At 37.0% G+C, this 19,917-nt stretch overlaps 1 protein-coding gene across 3 annotated transcripts in view; it reads right to left on the bottom strand.

Moving 5' to 3' along the window:
• The window catches only part of Cntnap2 (contactin associated protein 2), a 2,084,252-nt gene that overhangs the window by 1,470,390 nt on the left and 593,945 nt on the right, over positions 1–19,917 (bottom strand). For all 3 annotated transcript variants that reach the window (XR_012908553.1, XR_012908554.1, XM_075953824.1), the window contains exon 3: positions 1,799–1,992. Coding sequence is in view for 1 of the 3 variants with exons in the window: in XM_075953824.1 (XP_075809939.1) it covers positions 1,799–1,992 (194 nt within the window). In the remaining 2 variants the exon portion in view is untranslated. The remainder of the gene's footprint in view (positions 1–1,798; positions 1,993–19,917) is intronic.

Raw genomic sequence — 19,917 nt, 5'->3', positions numbered from 1 at the left:
AAGTATAACAGCAAAGTAGCTGAGGATGGTTAGAGGCAAATGCAATTTATATCAGTCATCATTCTTGATATTAGCAGGGATTCAAACATTTCTGCCAGAGGTTATTAGATTCATTATGTGGAATGCTTACTAGCACTTAAATGTATTTCACAATATTTACATTGCTCCTTAAACTTGTTTATAATTTTAAAGTTTTGTAATTAGCTCATACAGAATCTTCTAGAAATCATCACTTATTACTCATCACTCATCACTATGCTAATTTCAATGAGAAGCATGAAAGGAAGAGATAAAACTAATGTTGGAATGGGATAAGATCACAGAAGCCCCCACTTTGTCAGCATCAAAGAAGGCTACATGCTCTTTGCACACACAGCCTACCTTCTCCACATGAGCTGGTTTGAGAACTTTGCACCTACAGCCTATCTTGTCCTCATGTTTTGTTTTGAGAACTCTACACACAGAGCCTATCTTGTTCTCCTGATCTGTTTTGAGAACTTCTTGAACACACAATCTATCTTCTCCACATAAACTGTTTTGAGAACTCTTTGCACACAGCCTATCTTCTCCCCATGGTCTGTTTTCAGAGTGTTTTCCCTGGAGCAATCATTTCTATTGTTTACATGTATCAGCAGAGGAATTCGAGTTATCCTGAGCAATCTTACCTTTCAAACATATCTGCCTCCAGTCCTTCTGTGACTAAACCTGACTGCTATCCACCATCAAAGCAAATCAAGACTCTAAAATCACTACATATAACTAGCCGCTATATTATTGTTTTATTGCATACATAAGTAGATTTGTACAGCCATTTTTTTTTATGTTTGTGGTTGAAAATCACGTTTCTGTAATTTATGCCAGAGGCTTTGGGTTATCTTCAGCATGTAATGAGAACTTCTCATTAAAGGGATATTTTCCTTTTAATGTGTTTCCAATAAATTACAATAAATAGGTATTATTGACAGATAGCTTGGCCTGAGATGAGTTATTTCTACAATCCTTCTTGGGGGAACATATTTATCATTAGAGATCACGTGCCTAGTTCACAGTATGGTTGCCATGTTTGGCCACTCATGTGGTAATGCATATGAACTATAGGAAATTCTCAACTTCAAAAACTCATATGAACATTTTGCACTTTTAAAAAAATACCTATTTCCAATAAGTGAGCCCTGAAAGGTTGAAAGTACCCACTTACCATGAGCCAATCCTCTACCTTTTCTTTTTTTCTGTTTTATACTCATTGTTTTTCTTGATTTTTATCATAGATTTGAAATATAGTTTGATAAACTAAAATAGCTCATGTATAATTTAGTGGTAATAATTACTCTATTATGATGATTATTTGGTTGAAAACATAACTTTCCAATCAGAGCTGATATATTTTCAGAGTACATGGACCAAATTTTATATATTTTTCACAATGGAATAATAGAATGTTTATATAGATCTGTAATGATGGTTTGAAAGACCATTCTTTAATTGGGTTTTCTATAGATCTGATTCAGATTGGTCCAGGTGTGACCGGCGTCTTTATGTATTAACAGTTCTTCAGGTGATTTAAATGCTTTATCAAGACAGAGACCCATTGATCTATGAATTGGATGTGCATTTGCAGCTTAAACAAATACTAATTAATGACCAAAGCTGAATTAGTTAATTAATTGGTTAATTAGTAGACTTCCAATAGTTTTCATAGACCAATATTTGCAACTATGAATAGCCCATGTGAGTCCTCTCCCATTTTCACATATTTTCCATTCAGTTCTGCATGCATACATTTCTGATAGTGACTCACCCAGATATTCCCATCTTGATGATAGGGTTTCCAGTTTCTCCCAGTGTCACTGTAGAGCATCCGATACTGCGTCACCCAGTCAGAACTGCTATACCTTCCTTGGGTTGCAATGGCACTGATCTGCTTCCGATTGCCAAAATCAACCTGAAGCCATTGATAGTGGTCACTGTCTGATGGTGACCATCCCCCAGCACCTGAAGTGGACAGAAGCAAAGGGGAAAATGGAAGTTTAAAATTGAACTCTTACAATTAAAAATGAATTATTCTATATATCTTAATTGGCCTTTTCAGTGCTATATTTCATAGATGTATTACGAAGTATCCTTTATAGATGCCATTGGGACTCCAACTAATATTCTTCCAGCTGGGTAACATTGGTTCTTTAACCTCTTTATGGTGTAATTATGTGCTCATTTTCTCCTGAGCAAATGTCTTCATAATTCCTCAATTAGATCTTATTAGTATATGTCAAAGTCTAATTGACTGAGGGTTGATCAATTTGCCATGAACTCTTCTGTTAAAACCATAAGAAAAATATGTAGTTATGCTTTTCCTTTTCCTCATGTGAGGTTTTATCATTTGGCAAATTATAAACAAAACAAAACTTGATTATAACAACTTTCAAATATGTTTTGTTTTATGAAGTTCAGAATCAAAGCCTGTAGATTCCCTGTTTCTTAAAATAAATTACAACTGGATATTAAAGCTTTGGACTCATGAGAAGTGAGGTATGTTGGAAATGAACCACTCATATTAGAAAGGGATACTGTTACTTGGTAATAAAGGCAATGTTACTTGATAGTCACATGTTATATAAATTATTTGAGACACTAGACAAAATTAAATGTCTTTGAGAAAATATGATACTTGACCAGCAAATAGTAAGAAAGGAGAATTTTTTTGAAGTCAAATAGAGTTAACAGAGATTAAAAGGATTCAAATTCTGGTCCTATCTGTGACTGCCTACAAATAAATAACAGAAAGTATGGCAGAGAAAGTTTGGCATTTAGAGATGATGAAGAGAATAATTGATGGATTTTAGCAAATTATCCAAAACAAAGCATATCAAAATATACTTATTATTTTAAAGATAAAAGATTTAAAGACAGAGAATATAATCGATTCTCCGAGGATAGTCAGTGATACAGTATGTTTTTTAACAGTGTTTGTTTATTTGGAATATATTTCGTTTTGAATGATAGTAAAACAGCTTTCGAAGCAACTAAGAAAACTGAACAAATATGCAAAGACTATCCTGAGAACTGAAATCTGACTCACATAAGAGGATGGATAAGTGAGGCGAGCCATGTGAGTTTCCAGATTTGGAAAAGATTCCCTTCCCAGGTGATGACATGAAAAGAAGATCCAATAAGAGTTTAAGAGTGTCTCTGGGGCAGAAGCAGAACAAATTTGCAGCTACTGAGGAAACTGGAAACCACTGGGCAGAGTCTCATAAAGGAAGTGGCTTTGTAGGGAAAGATCATTGAAAATTCATCATGAGTATTTATGAAGTCTGTATGGTAGATCAAATGTATGTTTTCAGGCAAACATTCCATAGGATTGGTTAAATGAAGTTCTGAGATGAACACCCAGGTGTTGCACAGGGTGGAAGAATTTGATTACAGACCAGATCAGAATGGCTTTTCTTGTTGAGCAAAACTAGTCAAGCAGTAGCAATCACAAGAAAGTCATCTATTAGAAGTAGGGATGGCATAGTTCATTGATGATGATGATGATGATAACGATGGTGATGGAATAAGGGCTAGTCATTATACTTGAAAAGAGGTTACTAGAAGTCAGCTAAACTCATAAATAAACTCCTTGCTGAAACAGAAAACAACTCTAAGTCAGGGCAGGCCATTAAAATTAAAAATATCCAACAACAATTACATTTATAATGTTCACTATAAATTCAAACCTTCTTTGGAGAAGCAGCAAAATTGGAGTCACAACAAGAGAAAAGTCACTATGCAGAAATGGATCTCAGAATGACAGATAAAATAATAATTAGCAGATAAAACCTGTTAATTATTAAGAATTGGTAATGCTTTTTTAAAGAATACACATAAAAATTTAAAAAGGAAGTAGAAAAAATTTATGGGATAAAAATTATTAAAAGAGAATATAATGGAAACTTTAGAACTCATATATGTGTGTGTGTGTGTGTCTGTATAAAATTAGAAAACTACTTGTCTATCTTCATAGAATATTGGATCCAACTGCACTTTGGAAGCTAAACATTCTCCAAAGATCCCTGTGTTTGAGACCTTTGCCCTGTTAGGTGCTACTAGTGGTTCTGATTGATACTTTAAGACATTGGAGTGACTGGGAGATACATTGGTCATTGGCAGTGTACCCTTAAGGATGATATTGGGACACTTTTCTCTCTCCTCTTAATTTATGCTCAGAGGTGGAAAATATGAAGAAGCTGATAGAATGACTACCAACTATCCAGTTGGGACACTGTATATGTGTTGAAAAATGTTTGAAAGTCATTAAGTGCAAATAACTGGGAGTTTATTGAATCCATGCAGAATAAGCACAGATAAAAACATATAAGTGTACTTTTTCATCACTGCTAGAAAAAAATGTTAAAGATAAAAATCTGTAATATCCTTAGAGGGCAGAAACTTTTCATTAGAAACAATACAGGCCAAAAAGCAATGGAACTGAGTACTATCAGCAGGAAGGAAAGAAACTGAAAAGTCTTCATGCGAACTTTCTATACTCACAAAAAACAACCTTTAAAATAAAGTAACACAATAATACTTATTTTAAAAGCTGTAACAATTGATTACATATCTGTTTATATTGCAAAAAAGATAAAATAGACAATTTTGGATTGTTTGCTATTAGAATATCTACGTACAAAAAATAGGCTAGGGATGGTTCAGTGTGCTAATACATGTTAAATAATTGTGTTTGAATTTTCTCTGAAAGATAATTGATTATTTAGGACAAAAGCTTTTCATTATAGCGTTTATAGTATATAAAGTAGCAAACTGTGGGGCTATGATAGAATCAAGATGAAAGACTAGACATAGAGAACCCTAAGTCCTCTATTTCACACATTGAATGGCAATCGATGGAGGCTAATTCTTGGGCCAGGTGCCTTTTCCATTACTGGTTGGATACTGAATATTTTAGGTTGTGCAGGTTATGTCATTGCTCCTACAATTAGTTTATTTCTATTGGAATATAGCAATCGTATACTATATTCTGTAAAGATAGTGTGGCCATGTTCCAATAAAAATGTGTTTATACTGTGAACTTTGATGAAAATGCCTCACTAATAAAAGGTACCAAGCCACATGACTAACACAGACAAGAACTATGGATCATATTAAAATGTACAAATTAGTTACTAAGAAGCCTGAGCTAATAGGCCAACCAGTTTATAATTAATGTAGGCCTCTCTATGTTTCTTTGGGACTGAATGGCTTTGGGACCAGGTGTGTGTGTGTGTGTGGTAGGAGAGTGACAAAAAGCGCTATCAACTCTTGGCAGTGCTTTAATACAATACTTATATTTGAAAGGTTTCAAAAGATGAATTAATTAGCAAATGCCATTAATGATGAATGTGACACTAATAGACTTGCTAGTATTCAAGTGGTCAACCTCATGAGGCCCCAACACCAGACATAAAACAACAGGAAACTAAGGAATGCTGAGAGAAGGAGAGATTTTGCTAAGTGATCAGTCCTAAAAACAAGTATACAAGTACCATGTACTGACTTAGTGGGTGGTACCGTTTGGAATGACAGTTAAAGTAAACAAGGCAGAGGGAATTAGAGAAAGAGAGAATAGGGAGTGGTGAATAGGAAGGGTTGGAAAAGGGAAATAAGGTCATTTAATTTTAATTTTTAAAAAAATATACAGTTATTTTATTTTCAATAAAAATTAAAAATTTCCCTGTATCTAATACATCAAGATATTTAGAAAAGACATATATGTATGGTATCTTAACTGCTTATTACTAGCTGTAGAATGTATGTGTGTGTGCATGCATGTGTGTGTGTCTGTGTGATCTGTCACAATTGCTTGCCAGTTCTTAGTCTACCTTCAGACAGCATTTTAACAGAGTGATCTTTGCAAAATATACCCAAACTATCTCATCCATTTTCCTTTAAATTATCTCTACTTTTTCCAGAGCTTAGTCTCCTGCCGTCACGTGAAGGAGACACAACCAGAACACATTATCAACACATTCACATGTCCTCCCTCAACGTAGCTAGGCAAATTTTTACTGAAGTATCAGAACGCTCCCTTTACAAGGTGTTTCACACAGTGAATGCTCTGAAGAGCCCTCAAGGCCTTCCCTTACTCCTGGGAATCCCACTTTCTTAGTTTCTAGAAACCCTGCAGGATACAGAATTTGGGGGCAATTGCTCTTCAGGAACTTCTTGAAAATAATATAAAAAGAAAGTTTCCCAACTTAATGTCCCCTCCTTTTCTGTTCAAATGGTGTGAATCTGTTTCCTGGGGCCATCAAGGGCTGGTACCTGCTGTGATTTATTAAAGTTCTGTGTCTCAGAGTTCCCTGATGATCGTCTTCATTGAGATTGGGCCATGACTTGGCGTCTCTCTTTCCCACATAATTCCTTCCTCTTCCTCAGGTATTCATCTCCAACATATTTCTTATCTAATTATCTCATTCATGCCACTACTCAAGCTAAAATTTGCAAGCTGAGAATTCTAGTCTGCCAAAGCTCTATTTGACCATGTATCTGTTAGTCTGCTCATCATCAGTGTGTTATTTGCCCTGGGCTTATGCTTGCTTATTATCTACTTGTTGACTTTATATTTCCTATGGCTAAGAATCATCTACCTGTTTCTAGAATTCTGTGAAATAAATTTGGGAGCCACAGATATATTTTTAGAATGATAATATGCTTGGTCAAAAAATGACTACATTTCCTTTTACTGGCAGGATTTTGAGGGAGGGTTTTAGGTAGCTCACGTGGCCTCAAACTGGTTAAGTAGCTTGAACTCACTCACCTTGAACTAACAACCCACCTGTGACAACTTCCCAAGTCTAAGTTTATAAACATGTGCCAACATATCCAGCTATATTTTCTTATTAGCTGAAGAGTTTCAACCCTTGAAGAAATTCATTGCTAATTGCAATAGAAAAGTTCTATCTATATATTTCACAAAGCAATATAATGATTTTGCCAATGAAATCAACAAGCAATTAATATAAAGAGCATAGAGGAAGCAATATGTTCCATTGATTAGTGAAAACATTTTTCCTGTGACTCACTAATGAATACTCCAAAATAAATTTTCTTTATTTAGCCACTTTTGCCACATTGCTTTTCAGTAAGTAGGCAATTAACACACAGCTACTCAGTCCAATTTATCTCATTACTTTTAACAAGAAGGGATTTACTGTCAACTTTAAAGGAAATAAATATCTCAAGAAAGGAAAAGGTAAGTAAAACTTACTTATTTTTATTTTTAGCAGATGCAAGTGGGGAGAGAATAGGTGATTAACTCAAGGAAAGCAAAAGTCAGTTTCCCAAGGAACATGGTAGAAAGATCAATATCAAGTTTCCCATTTTTCTTTGATCTATCAAGCATGTAATTTGAGGAAGTTGATTACTTTGTTTATTTGGCTGGTGAAACTCGTAACCTCTATTGATTCACAGATTAGGAATGATTCATTTTAGATCACAAAAGTCCCCAAACAGCATGTTGTAGGGAAGAAGTGTCTGTTCTCTTCCCCCATGGCAGGTCAGAAGTGATCCGAGTGCATACTGATGGAGTAAGGATCTCGAGTATATGAAAGAGAGGTGGGAAGGAGAGGAGGCAGTGATGCTGATGCTGAAGAGTCATAAGTTCCTAGTATCTAAGATTTGAGAAAGTTTTGCCTAACTACTAAGTAACTTGCATACTGCTGCAGTACGTCAAAACTCATGTGCTAATGTCATGACCTTCCAATGTTCCTTCAATATGCATTTGGAACTCTTATTTTGTGCCCTTCCCTCAAGCTTTCAGCCATTCTCATCTCTGTCTCCCCAGAGTGGGCACACACACATGTGTGTGTGTGCAGACATATTTTTACACTTGAAGCACATTGAGTTTCTATTCAGTCTATGGGGACTGAGTGATTAATTATGATAGAGGGATGTGGGATGTTCTTCTGTATGTGTATTGCTTTTCTTGGTTAATGAATAAAGCTGCTTTGGCCTATGGCAGGGCAGAATATATCCAGGCTAGAAGATATATATATATATATATATATATATATATATATATATATATATATATATAGAGAGAGAGAGAGAGAGAGAGAGAGAGAGAGAGAGAGAGAACGAGAATAGGTAGAGTCAAGGAGACACAACGTAGCTGCTGAAGGAGACAAACACTGGAGCCTTACTGAGTAAGCCACAGCCTCTTGGTAATATACAGAATAATAAAAATGGGTTAATATAGCTAGTTAGAACTGCACCTAAGCTACTGGCCAAGCAGTGCTGTAATTAATATAGTTTCTGTTTATTTTTTGTGTTAACATGGACGGCAAACAAATGAGCAGTCTCCATTTACAAAATGATGTCCAGTGTGGCATAGATCCACATAAGACCTAAAAAAGTCTAAGAAAGCATAAAAGAAAGGGCTTGTGGACCCACAATAATGGGGAGCCAAGCATAGCAGCTTCTCAGTAGCATTTTTTTCCAGATAGGCTCTGTTTGCTGGCAACAAGCAGAGGCATGACTTCTTTAAGGAAAAGCTTCCTGGTTCATGCTGACACAAGAACAGCTTTTGAATGACTCTGGCTCTTTTGGGAGGTACTGCTGTAGAGTACATAAGTGGGGGTCTGTGAGCATCATGTTACAAATTGCTTAATGGCTCACAGAGGCAGGGAGAATACCTCTGCCATATTGGACAGGGTAAAGCAAACAGGCAAGTTGTTAGAGTTGGTCCTAGCCATGTCCGGTTAGCATTAAAAAAAATAGATGCTCCTGGTCAGAAAATGATTACAGATGCACAATAAAGACAGATTCAGATATTGTAACCTGAGACTTCTTATTTGTTTCCTGGCAGTCAAGACCCAAATAATCACACAGAAACTATATTAATTACAACACTGTTTGGCCAATGGCTCAAGAATATTTTCAGCTAGCTTTTATGTCTTGAATTAACCCATTTTTATTAATCTGTGCATCACCACAATCTCATGGCATCACCTCATTTTGTACATGCCTTGTTTCCTCAGTGGGTGACTGGCAACTTTTCCTTTTGGCAGCTACATGGCATCTATCTGACTCTGCCTACTCTCTTTCTATATCTCTGTTTGGACTTGCCTCCTGGTTTTACTCTGTTAAGCCATTAGCCAAAACAGATTTATTCACTAAACAATATGAGCAACGCATATTGTTGACTATATGGAGTTCTGGGTCACCACACAAAGTGAGTTGGGTCCTCCTATATCAATCATTAATCAAGAAAATTATCAAAAGACTTGCCCACAGGTCAATGTGGTGGATGCGTTTTCTCAGTTGACAACCTCTCTTCCCAGATGACCCGTACTTGTACAGAGTTTTCAGTGAAGTAACTAATACAGGTGATGTCATCCCTATGAACTCATGTGGCAGATACTTTGCTTTGCTATTTGTAAACCAGTACCTCTGAGAGGAGTGAGGAACTGCACAGGAGAGGGCATGAAGAAGCTTTTCCAGTGATAAATGGCACACAGGGCACGCACACTAGTGTTCTGGGACATCATCAGAGTCTATATGAATCTAGTTTCTAATTTAGAAGAAAACAGTGAAAAATATTTCAATTAAGGATAGAACAACCTTTAATAACTGGCCAAGAAATATGTATCAGATGAAAAGAATAAATTGAAAAGGAGTCTCCAGGCAAGACAGCATTATGAGTTCAGGCTTTCAGGTCTCCGCTTTGCTCTAAAAATACAATATTTTTTGATAAGTTAGATAAAAAGAAAATTGGAAAGACATAGCCAGGATCAAAAGTAAGATAAGCATCTCCATGCACAGGAAATGTAATGAACATGCAAAGCATGAGTAGGGCCGATACTGAGGCCCGCTGAGTGAGGGCGTGCTGCACACTAAGGTAGGGTAATTCTCAGCTCTCACAAAACATCAGTGAACAGTGAATGTGAGTTAACTGTGTGCTTCACAGTCAGAATGCCCAAGACCGAGCACAGTCCAGATTTAACATGTTTGCTAAAAGAGAGAAAAATTTGTTATGCAACGTGGCGTCTAGAAGGCTACTGGTTCTTGGAGGTAGAAACAGACATGTCTTCTGAAATAAAACCCATTGGCAGGAAACTGGACTTAAAGTTTGTCTGTATTGTCAGACAAAGGCTGAGAGAAGGACAGAAGTGTAAGAATGCAAGGATGTAAGATTTTTCTTTCTTTTCATGAGGAAGAACAACAGTAAAAAAGGGATTGGAAGATGATAGAGATTAGTTTAACGCATGCGTGCTCGTGTGCGTGTGTGTGTGTGTGTGTGTGTGCGTGCGCGCACATGCAGGTGCATTCACAGAAAGAATGTGAAAATAAGAATCCAAACGATAGGGGGAAAATGAATGTCATAAAGTCAAATTAACATCTTCGTGTATCAGTTATCAAGAAGCATGGGAAAAACACATTTTAACTTCTCAAATACATAAACAAACACTTCCGTCCATTATAAGTAACAAAAGTTATCAGTTACATCATGAAGAAATAAAATTTTTAGAGGCAGACAATGAAAGGATTTCTTTTTTTAAAAAAAAAAAGTAGAAAGGCAATCTTAGAAATCAGAAGAAAATATCCTGAGGGGAAAGGCTCCTATAAGTAACATCCATAATTAGAAAGGGTCTTAATGGGCTTTTTACTGCTTGATAAACCCTATGACTTAAGGCAACCTGGAAGAGGAAAGTGTTAATTTGACTTATTCATCCCTGGTCACAATTCATCCCTGAGGAACTTAAGACAGGAACCTGGAGGCAGGAACTAAAGCAGAAACCTTTGAGGAGTACTGCTTGCTGGCTTGCTCCCCATGACTTTCTCAGCTTGCTCCTATAACCCAGGACCACCTTCCCACAGTGGACTAGACCCTCCTATATCAATTATTAATCAAGAAATTGCACACACACTTGCCTACATGCTACTGTGTGTGACAGAGGCCTTTTCAAAATTTACTATTCCTCTTTTCAGACAACCTTAGATTGTAGCAAGTTGACGAAAACCACTAACCACACTGACATGCACAGAATATCAACATTTAAATAAACAGACAAACTGTCTGTCAACGTTAAAACTAAGTTGATATGATTCCAGAAACTAAAAGAGTTTTCAAAATATTGGAAATATTACCTAATGTTGACATGTTGCATCATATGTAAATGGAGGCAAAGTTAATAAAGTGTGACATTTCAGAAAAACTGAAAGTGTAAGAATATAATTGAGAATTACCTCACTGAAGAACAACAAATAGAACAGACATCTTAGGATGTGCTAAAGGAGCTTGCGAATGAACTCAGACTCTATTTACAGCAGGCTTCACATGGCTGTGAAGATGTCTGAGGAGGTGAGTAAGTAGACCTCAATTAAGAGCAGACTGTTGTCACAATAGACAGGGGAGATGGCTGAGCCTGTACAATCGATGCCACAAATGTGAGAAAACAGCATGTCATAGTCATTCCTAAAATATTGACAACTTAATGATGCCTATGTGAAATTATATGAAGAATGAACATGAAAACTATTTCTTAAGGTAAAAGACCATGAAGATGTAGAACTGTGAATATGATTGCATAACAAGAAAAAAGACTATTTCTCTTCTATTTTAGATACCTATCACAGGAATAAGTTTTTAGATAATCCTGGGAGCAATAAAACTGACAACTGAGGACAAGGAGTTACCTCCCTAGATAGTTGCAATGCTGTGAAAAAGATGTGGCTGCATTAGCTACTTGATTGCAATTAAATTGGAATTATATCCCAGAGGGCTGACATTATCCATAAACACAATCTTATTTTCTTTGCATATGTATCAAAGCTTCTGCAAAACTAATAAAGAGAAGAAACACCACAGCATCATGGACCTAAGTCATAAATATTGAAAACAAAGGTCTGGTAAATTTGCAGAAAAGGAACACAGAATTACTTCTTCAGAGTCTTGCTACTGTGTTTTGGATAATTGGAAGAAAAAGGAAATAGTCAAAAAGCATAGTGCTCTCTCCACAGTGCAGAGAAGAGGTGGTGGTGGTGGGTTATAACAGTGGGTTATTTTTCTTTGTTTTTCATGTTTTATTGATTTTATTGAGCTATACATTTTTCTCTGCTCCTCTCCCTTCCTCTCTTCTCCCCTTCAATCCTCTCTCATGGTCCCCATGCTCCCAATTTACTCTGGATATCTTATCCTTTTCTACTTCCCATGTAGATTAGAACCATGTATGTCTCTCTTTGGGTCTTCCTTGCTGTATTGGTTCTTTGGGATTGTGAATTGTAAGCTGGTTTTCTTTGATTTATGTTTAAAAACACTTATGAGTGAGTACGTATGATAATTGTCTTTCTGAGACTGGGTTACCTCACTCAATTTGTTTTCTAGCTCCATTCATTTGCCTGCAAATTTCAAAATGTCATTATTTTTTTCTGCTGTGTAGTACTCCATTGTGTAAATGTACCACATTTTCCTTATCAACTCTTTGGCCAAGGGGTATTTAAGTTGTTTCCAGGTTCTGGCTATGACAAACGATGTTGCTATGAACATAGCTGAGCACATATCTTGTGGTACAATTGAGCATCCTTTGGATACATACCCAAAAGTGGTATTGCTGGGTCTAGAGGAAGGTTGTTTCCTAAATTTCTGAGAAATCACAATACTGATATCCAAAGGGGCTGTAGCAGCTTGATGTCTTACCAGCAATCAGGAGAGTTCTCTTTACCCCACAACCTCTCCAGCATAAGTTGTCATCAGTGTTTTTTTATCTTGGCCATTCTTACAGGTATAAAATGGAATCTCAGAGTTGTTTTGATTTGTGTATCTCTGATGACTAAGAATGTTGAGCATTTCCTTAAGTGTCTTTCAGCCATTTTAGATCCAAATGGATCAAAGACCTGAACATATAGTCAGTCATACTGAACTACATAGAAGAGAAAGTGGCAAGTATATTTGAATGCATTAGTACAAGAGACTACTTCCTAATATAACCCCAGTAGCACAGACATGAGAGAAACCATTAATAAATGGGATCTCCTGAAATTGAAAAGCTTCTGTAAAGCAAAGGACATAGTCAACAAGACAAATCGGTAGCCTACAGAATGGGAAAAGATCTTCACCAACCCCACATCAGACAGAGGTCTCATCTCCAAATTATACAAAGAACTCAAAAAATTGTTCATCAAAATTACAAATAAAAAATGGAGTACAAATTTAAACAGAGAAATCTCAACAGAGGAAACTAAAATAACAGCTTCCTTTTAAAACTCAGTGCTTGTTTCATAGGACAGAAAGACTTCCACAGATCTATTCTCAATCTTAATTCTAACAAAAAATTCAGTAAAATCTCTGATAGTATAGTGGTTAAATGTGAGATGGAAGATATTGATTTAGTTGCTCTGAAAATGATGAGTAACCACAGCTCAAATATGTTGATTAATGATTCTGTCAACTTGAAGAGAGATTTTGTAATGACAGTGTACAGGCCTTCATCTTGCATACTCTCTTTTTTTTATTACCTGGGACAGAGAAGACCTGATTATAAAATTGTCACTTATATAAAATTATTAAAAATAACTGACTGGAGAACTAACTAGATTATGATATATAATGTTTTTGACAGGCTCTAAACCTGAGCACATAACTTCATAATTTGTTCTATGATCAATATCAAATTAAGATGTTCTTTATCGATACTTAGAAATAATTATGTAACCCAGGTTCATTTTATACAGTGATATTGTGACTCTAAGTATATATAATACTGAGGATTTTTATATTTTGTTCTCTGCATGGATAGATGGTTGACAGAAGATACCTAGATAGATAGAGTCTGCAGTCATTTCATCAGGTATACAGAGTAACCATTTCTAGAATCTCATAAGTTCTCTCTGTTTCTGTACCATCAGACACTTCTTGTATTCTCTAGCAATTTCTTCAGGGATATACCAACGAGGTTGCTTTTACAAAGAAATTGATTGCTTCCTTTCTTTATTTTGCAGTACAATATTATATAATATAGTTAATTTTCCTTGTTTTTATAAAATTAGGGGTATACATAGACCTAGCTTAGTGCTACTGCAAATAGTGCCGCCGTCAGCAAGTCCATTTAGAAGCATTTACATGCATATGCATTTTTAGGGGTGTGTAGCCGAGGGAGCTATTATGCAAATTTGTAATTTTTAAACCATTAGTGTATTTTAAGAGTAAGTTTGCCATGTTCCCAATATAGTTGAAGCAGTCATGTCAAAATAGTTCCTAATGTTGGCTAAACTTGGTATTTTAACTCTCACTAAACGCCCATATAGTTCAAACTCAACAGTGTAGACCACTGTGGATTTAATTCATGTCATCTTTATAGCTACTATTCTGTGAACTCTAGTTTTAGGGAAGATAACAGGGCTATTGGTACAAGAATAAAGAATATCATCAGTAAAGGAAACACAGATAGGAAAGGAAGAAGTTGGATTATTTTTGTATATGATATGGTCTTCTACTCAAGAGACTCAAAATTCTGCTAAAATTTTTAGAGTTGATTATCAGTTTCAGTAATGAGGAAAGATACAAATTTGACTTTCAAATATCTCTGGCCTTTTTATACACCAATAAGGAGCACACTGAGAAAGTGATCACTGTTGTTCATAGTAGCCTCAAATATATATCTAGAGATAAACCTAAGCAAGGATGCCAAAGACCTCTACAGTGAAAACTTTAAATCTCAGATAAGACATTGAAAAAGACACCAAAAAATGGAAATACCTCCCATGCTTACAGAATGGAAAAATTGATATTGTGAGAGAAACTATTCTTTGAAAAGCAATTTATAAATTTGGTGCAATTTCAACACAACATCCCATTGCATTCTCCTAATAGAAATAGAAGGAAAAAAAATCCTAAAATTTTTGTGGAAGCACAGAAGACCCTGGACAACCAAAACAATTTTAGAGAAAAACACACAAACAAACAAAAAGCCCACCACAATTCGGGAAAGATTACTAGCACAGATTTCAAGAGAGAGGAAGTGGACATGCTCTCCACTCATATGCACAGCATTTGGCATATTGTTTATACTTACCACATTTAGAGATGACTGAATATTTATACACTATGTAGACTAAGTATAAGAAAGTGATACTATAACACAATGGCAACTAAATAGAAACTGTTGAAAGGGTACATATTTTCTAACTCTTATTTTCTAAACAATATAACTTATATATATATGAGTATATATATAAGGTTATATTAAAAAATATGCTCTATCTGTACTAAAGCCAAAAGATAGCATCATTTATGTGCATGTTTTTCTGGGTGATGATATTGCAGAAAAGATCTAAAAGTTAGCGGTCATGGTGAATTTTAAAAATAGTGTTTCAATTAATCTCACTAGCAAAGAAATAGATTGTTACTAAAACAATGATCTGTATTTAGTAGATATTTAAAAAACTTCCAGATAATCACAATTATTTTAGAGGATAAATTAATGTGGGGTAAAAGGTACAACTTAGTGTTTTCAACTTGACTTATAAGAAAAATTGAAATAAAAACCATATTGTGATAAAATCACTTATACTACTACCAAGCTCAGTTTACATATAACTAATTATTTATCTTTTATCAGATGATCTGAACTTCCCTGGGATTCTCATGCTCCACTTCCCATCTTTTCACAGAAGCTTTAGGATTGTAGACCAGTACCAATGGACACAGCTTCTGTTTGCATTCTGGGGATTTGAACTCACATCTTCAGGTTTGTATAGCAAATGCTCTATGCACTTAGCAATCTTCCAAGGCTGTTTTTATTTTCTTAAATGATTTATTATGTAAGTTTTTGTTTGTGTATTTTATTAATAAACCCTTGACCATACATAATTCTTATTATGAATGTGTTTTTATCATTTCTATGTTCACTATGAATAACTGCTCTAGTTCACTCATCCAGAAAATATGCATAGAACACTTCTAGGTGTCAGCCATTGAGGGTTTTTTCAGAATTTCCACTGCCAATTTTTACTACAAATACTTTCAAATATGTCCTGAATATCTAAGTAATTCATTTGGACAAAACACCAAAATATTCTTTATTTAATGAAGATTTTTATCACATGGGAAATCAAATATTCAATACTTTTTAATGTTCACAATAATATTGTTTTGTGTGTTAAGAAAACAGATAAACATAAATACTGCAGTAAGTTCTGTATCAGATCTGCCATGATTCTCTGCAAACTACAGCAGACTCCCATGTGACTTCCTGTAAGGAATGCTGAGTTATTGCAACTTCTAACCTACTTGTTAGTTTTCTGAATTTTTAATTTTTTTTACTTTCAAACATGATTTTCTTTTGAATTTATATATGTGTGTGCATTTGTGAGCTGTGCCATGTGTATACAGATGCCCCTGGAGGATGGGTCAGGGTGTTGGATCTTCTAGAGCTGGATTGCAGTTGGTTGTCAGATTCCCCTGGTGGGTGCTTGGAACTGAACTCTGATCCTCTGCAAGAGCAGCAGGTGCTGCTAACTGCTGTGCTATTCTGGTTTCTTTTATTTATAATTGCCTCCTGGGACACAGGGTTCATGAGTTGGAGGCAAGCATCTGCGCTTCCAGGAATTATGATCTACATTGGGAGGAAGGCAGCTTCACGTGTGCCAATCCACTGCTTCATATTGTACTTTTCTTTCTTTGAATAGGTTTCTAGTGAAGTCTAAGTTTGGGGAATATGTAGTTAGTTTAACGTATTTTCCCAGATGCTCCACAGGTAACTGTCCATTCATTGGCATTGTTAAGAAAGTTAGTCCTAGTCTCGGGTTATTCTTCTGTGTAAAACAAACAAACAAACAAGACATCAATATATGCACAGACTGTTTGCGGCAGGGCCACGAACCTAGACATGCCCCTGGCAGCAGCCTAGGTCCTGAGGACACTATAGCCCCAGTTGGCAGCACAGGTCACTTAGATAGGCATGGACCCAATGGCTGCATTGCCCTTGAACTCCCACATGGCCCCAGGTATGGGCCAAGATCCCTGATATCTTTATTGCCTTTGATGGTAACAGGACCCGTGGACATCAGTGCAGGCCCTGCCTGTGTTTGCAGCTCAGGCACAAGGCCCAGGCCCAAGGTTAATAACACATGTTTCTGAGGTCTCTACGGATCCAGCAGCATCAAAGCCCTTGAGCACCAAGAAGGTCACTGATGGAGGTTCAGATCCTGGGAATCAATGTGGTTAATGGTGGCAACATTCCACAGACACTAGCACAGACTCAGGTTGCAGTAGGACCACGGACCCAACCAGGGTCCTTGGCAATAGCCTGGACACCAAAGTCATCGTGGTCCTATGAAGATCGCCCAGATCAGCACATCCCAGCGGCAGCGTGGCCCCCTAATGCCACCATGTCTCCAGGTGACAGCTCAGACCTTAGGTATCCACTCAGCCTTCATCTGTGATGAAAATATGTTCTGCCCCCACCCTCACCACTTGTTGTCACCTGCAACATGCAGAAGAGCTGACCTTGGGGACATGAGAATAGAAGAGCTGGCCCTGCCCCTCATCAAGTGCAGCAATTCAGAGAGTAGGCCCTGTACCTTGCCTGGGCAAAACAGTAGAACTGCCCTTGGTAAGGTGAATATGGCGGAGGTATTCTAAGGGTGTGAGAGCAGAACCGGCTTCACTCCTTGCTGTCTGCTACACTGACGGAGCTAGCCAGAGCAGAACTGGCAAGTTCGCCTGGGAGGAGGCAATGAGGAAAAGCCAGCAGGCTGACTAACCCAGCTACCACCCAGGCCCAGCAGGCTGACTAACCCAGCTACCACCCAGGCCCAGAACCAGGAGAATAAGGTAGCCCACCTCATGAACAAATTGCCTGAGCATGTGAAGGGGCTGGATTTGCAGATCCAAAGATACAGTATCTCCATGCTACAAGGCAGCAATAGCCTACACAGGAGGAGTCTAGTGAGGGCTCATATTGGAAGTGTAAGCAGAAGCCGGAGTCCTCAAACCAGAACGAGTACTCATTGCAATGAACAATTGCAAGTAAAAATATATGAACAAAAGGGTATACCATGTGACTCACTGGGCACACTACAGCTTCCATGTCAAAAGTTTTAAAAATTTGTTTTAATTTTTGGTGTTTTACTTTCAATTTTTGGGTTTTTTTTTTTTTTTTGAGGGGGGAAGAGGAGGAAGTTGCAAAGACAGAGGGCAAAGGCGAGGGGGTGGAGAGATGAGTCAGATTGGGATGCATGATGGAAAGCACACAAAGAATTAATTAAAAGTTAAAAGAAAAAAAAAAAACAACAACCAACCAACAAAAACAAAAGCACAAAAAGAAAAAGAACAGAAAAAATATAACAAAGAGGACCAGAAAGATGGTTCAGTTGATTTTGTTTTTTTGTTTTTGTTTTGTTGTTGTTGTTGTTTTTTTCGAGACGGGTTTCTCTGTAGCTTTGAAGCCAATCCTGGAACTCCCTTTGTAGACCAGGCTGGCCTCGAACTCACGGAGATCCGCCTGCCTCTGCCTCCCGAGTGCTGGGATTAAAGGCATGCGTCACCACCGCTCGGCTGGCAGAGTTGATATAGGTGCTTTTGGCCATGCCTAGCTAGATCCCAGGATCCTATGTGTATACCAAGATCCCCAGATCCCATGTGTAGACCACTCAACTCTTAAGCTGTCATTCTCTCTGCCTCCTTAGCACCTACATGTTAATCTGGAATCTGATTGCAAAACTTCAAATAAGTAAAACTTCTCTAAGAGTGTCCATATATTCCCCAGATGTTATTTTTGGTTTCATGCATATTCAGTGTGTATTTTTATTCAAGAAGATGCCTGTGTTCATTATTAGTCTTCATGTGGCTGCCTACAGATATTAACTCTTTCAAAAATTAAACTTCTGGTCGTTATCTTTGATACAGCCTTGGATCGTATCTAAATTCTAATAATTGGAGCAGATAAAACTAAGAAATGGAACCTTCTTTAGACATCAGCTCTAAGATTTTCTTGATCTAAGGATGTTCCTCCTAATTACTACATGCCGTCTTGGGGATGAGGATCTCAGTCTCTTCCTTGGCCATTGAGTACAAATAGGCTGGTCAGTGGAGGAAGAGGACACGGTGTACTGATACTAAGGATGAGCCAGGGTTTCTTCGGTGGTCCAGAGGGACAAGACATGGGTTCTGGCATAGGTCTGTTTTTTGAGACTCATGAGACTTGGCTCTTTGTATATGCTATTCAAGTCAAGTCTAAGAAATCAGATGCCACTGATTACAGGAGAATATTTAACATATTTAACAGTTTTTAGTGAAATGGCTAATGTTAAGTGAATTTCAAACTGGAATCTCGTAGATATGTCAAAATCTGATTTCCATCTAGTAATTTATACTTTATGATTTTCCTCAAGATAGAAAGTATTTAGAGGGTCATTCAAAATGTAAATGCTCTAACTGCCAACTAAATATAGTTTTTTTAATCATCTTATTAGAAAGCTAATTAGAGCTGCAGATAATATTTGAGGTTACGTGCCTCTAAGATTCCTTGACTGGAGCCTCATTATTTTTTGGATTGAAAGTATTAGTCTAAAGGATATCAAAGAAAAAGAGGGATCAGTGATGTGGGAGTGTCATACATCAATCTGTTGATTTCATTGGTTAAGTAATAAACAAACTGCTTGGGCTCTTAGCTTAGAACATAGGTGGGTGGAGTAAACAGAACAGAATGCTGGGAGGAAGAGGAAGTGAGATAAGATGCCTCAGGCAGAGATGCCATGCCATGCTCCGCTCTCCCGGGCAGACGCTATTCAGCTCCGACCCAGGATGGACGTAGGCTAGAATCTTCCCGGTAAGACTGGTGCTCACAGATTATTAGAGATGGGTTGATTGGGATATCAGAATTAGCCTAGAAGAGGCTAGATGGAAATGGGCCAAGCAGTGTTTAAAAGAATACAGTT

The sequence above is a fragment of the Microtus pennsylvanicus genome, chromosome 19 (genome assembly GCF_037038515.1).
Source record: "Microtus pennsylvanicus isolate mMicPen1 chromosome 19, mMicPen1.hap1, whole genome shotgun sequence".
NCBI classification, from domain to species: Eukaryota; Metazoa; Chordata; class Mammalia; order Rodentia; family Cricetidae; genus Microtus; species Microtus pennsylvanicus.
Note: the sequence above shows the minus strand (reverse complement) of the source record. Positions and strands in the feature narration are given on the sequence as shown.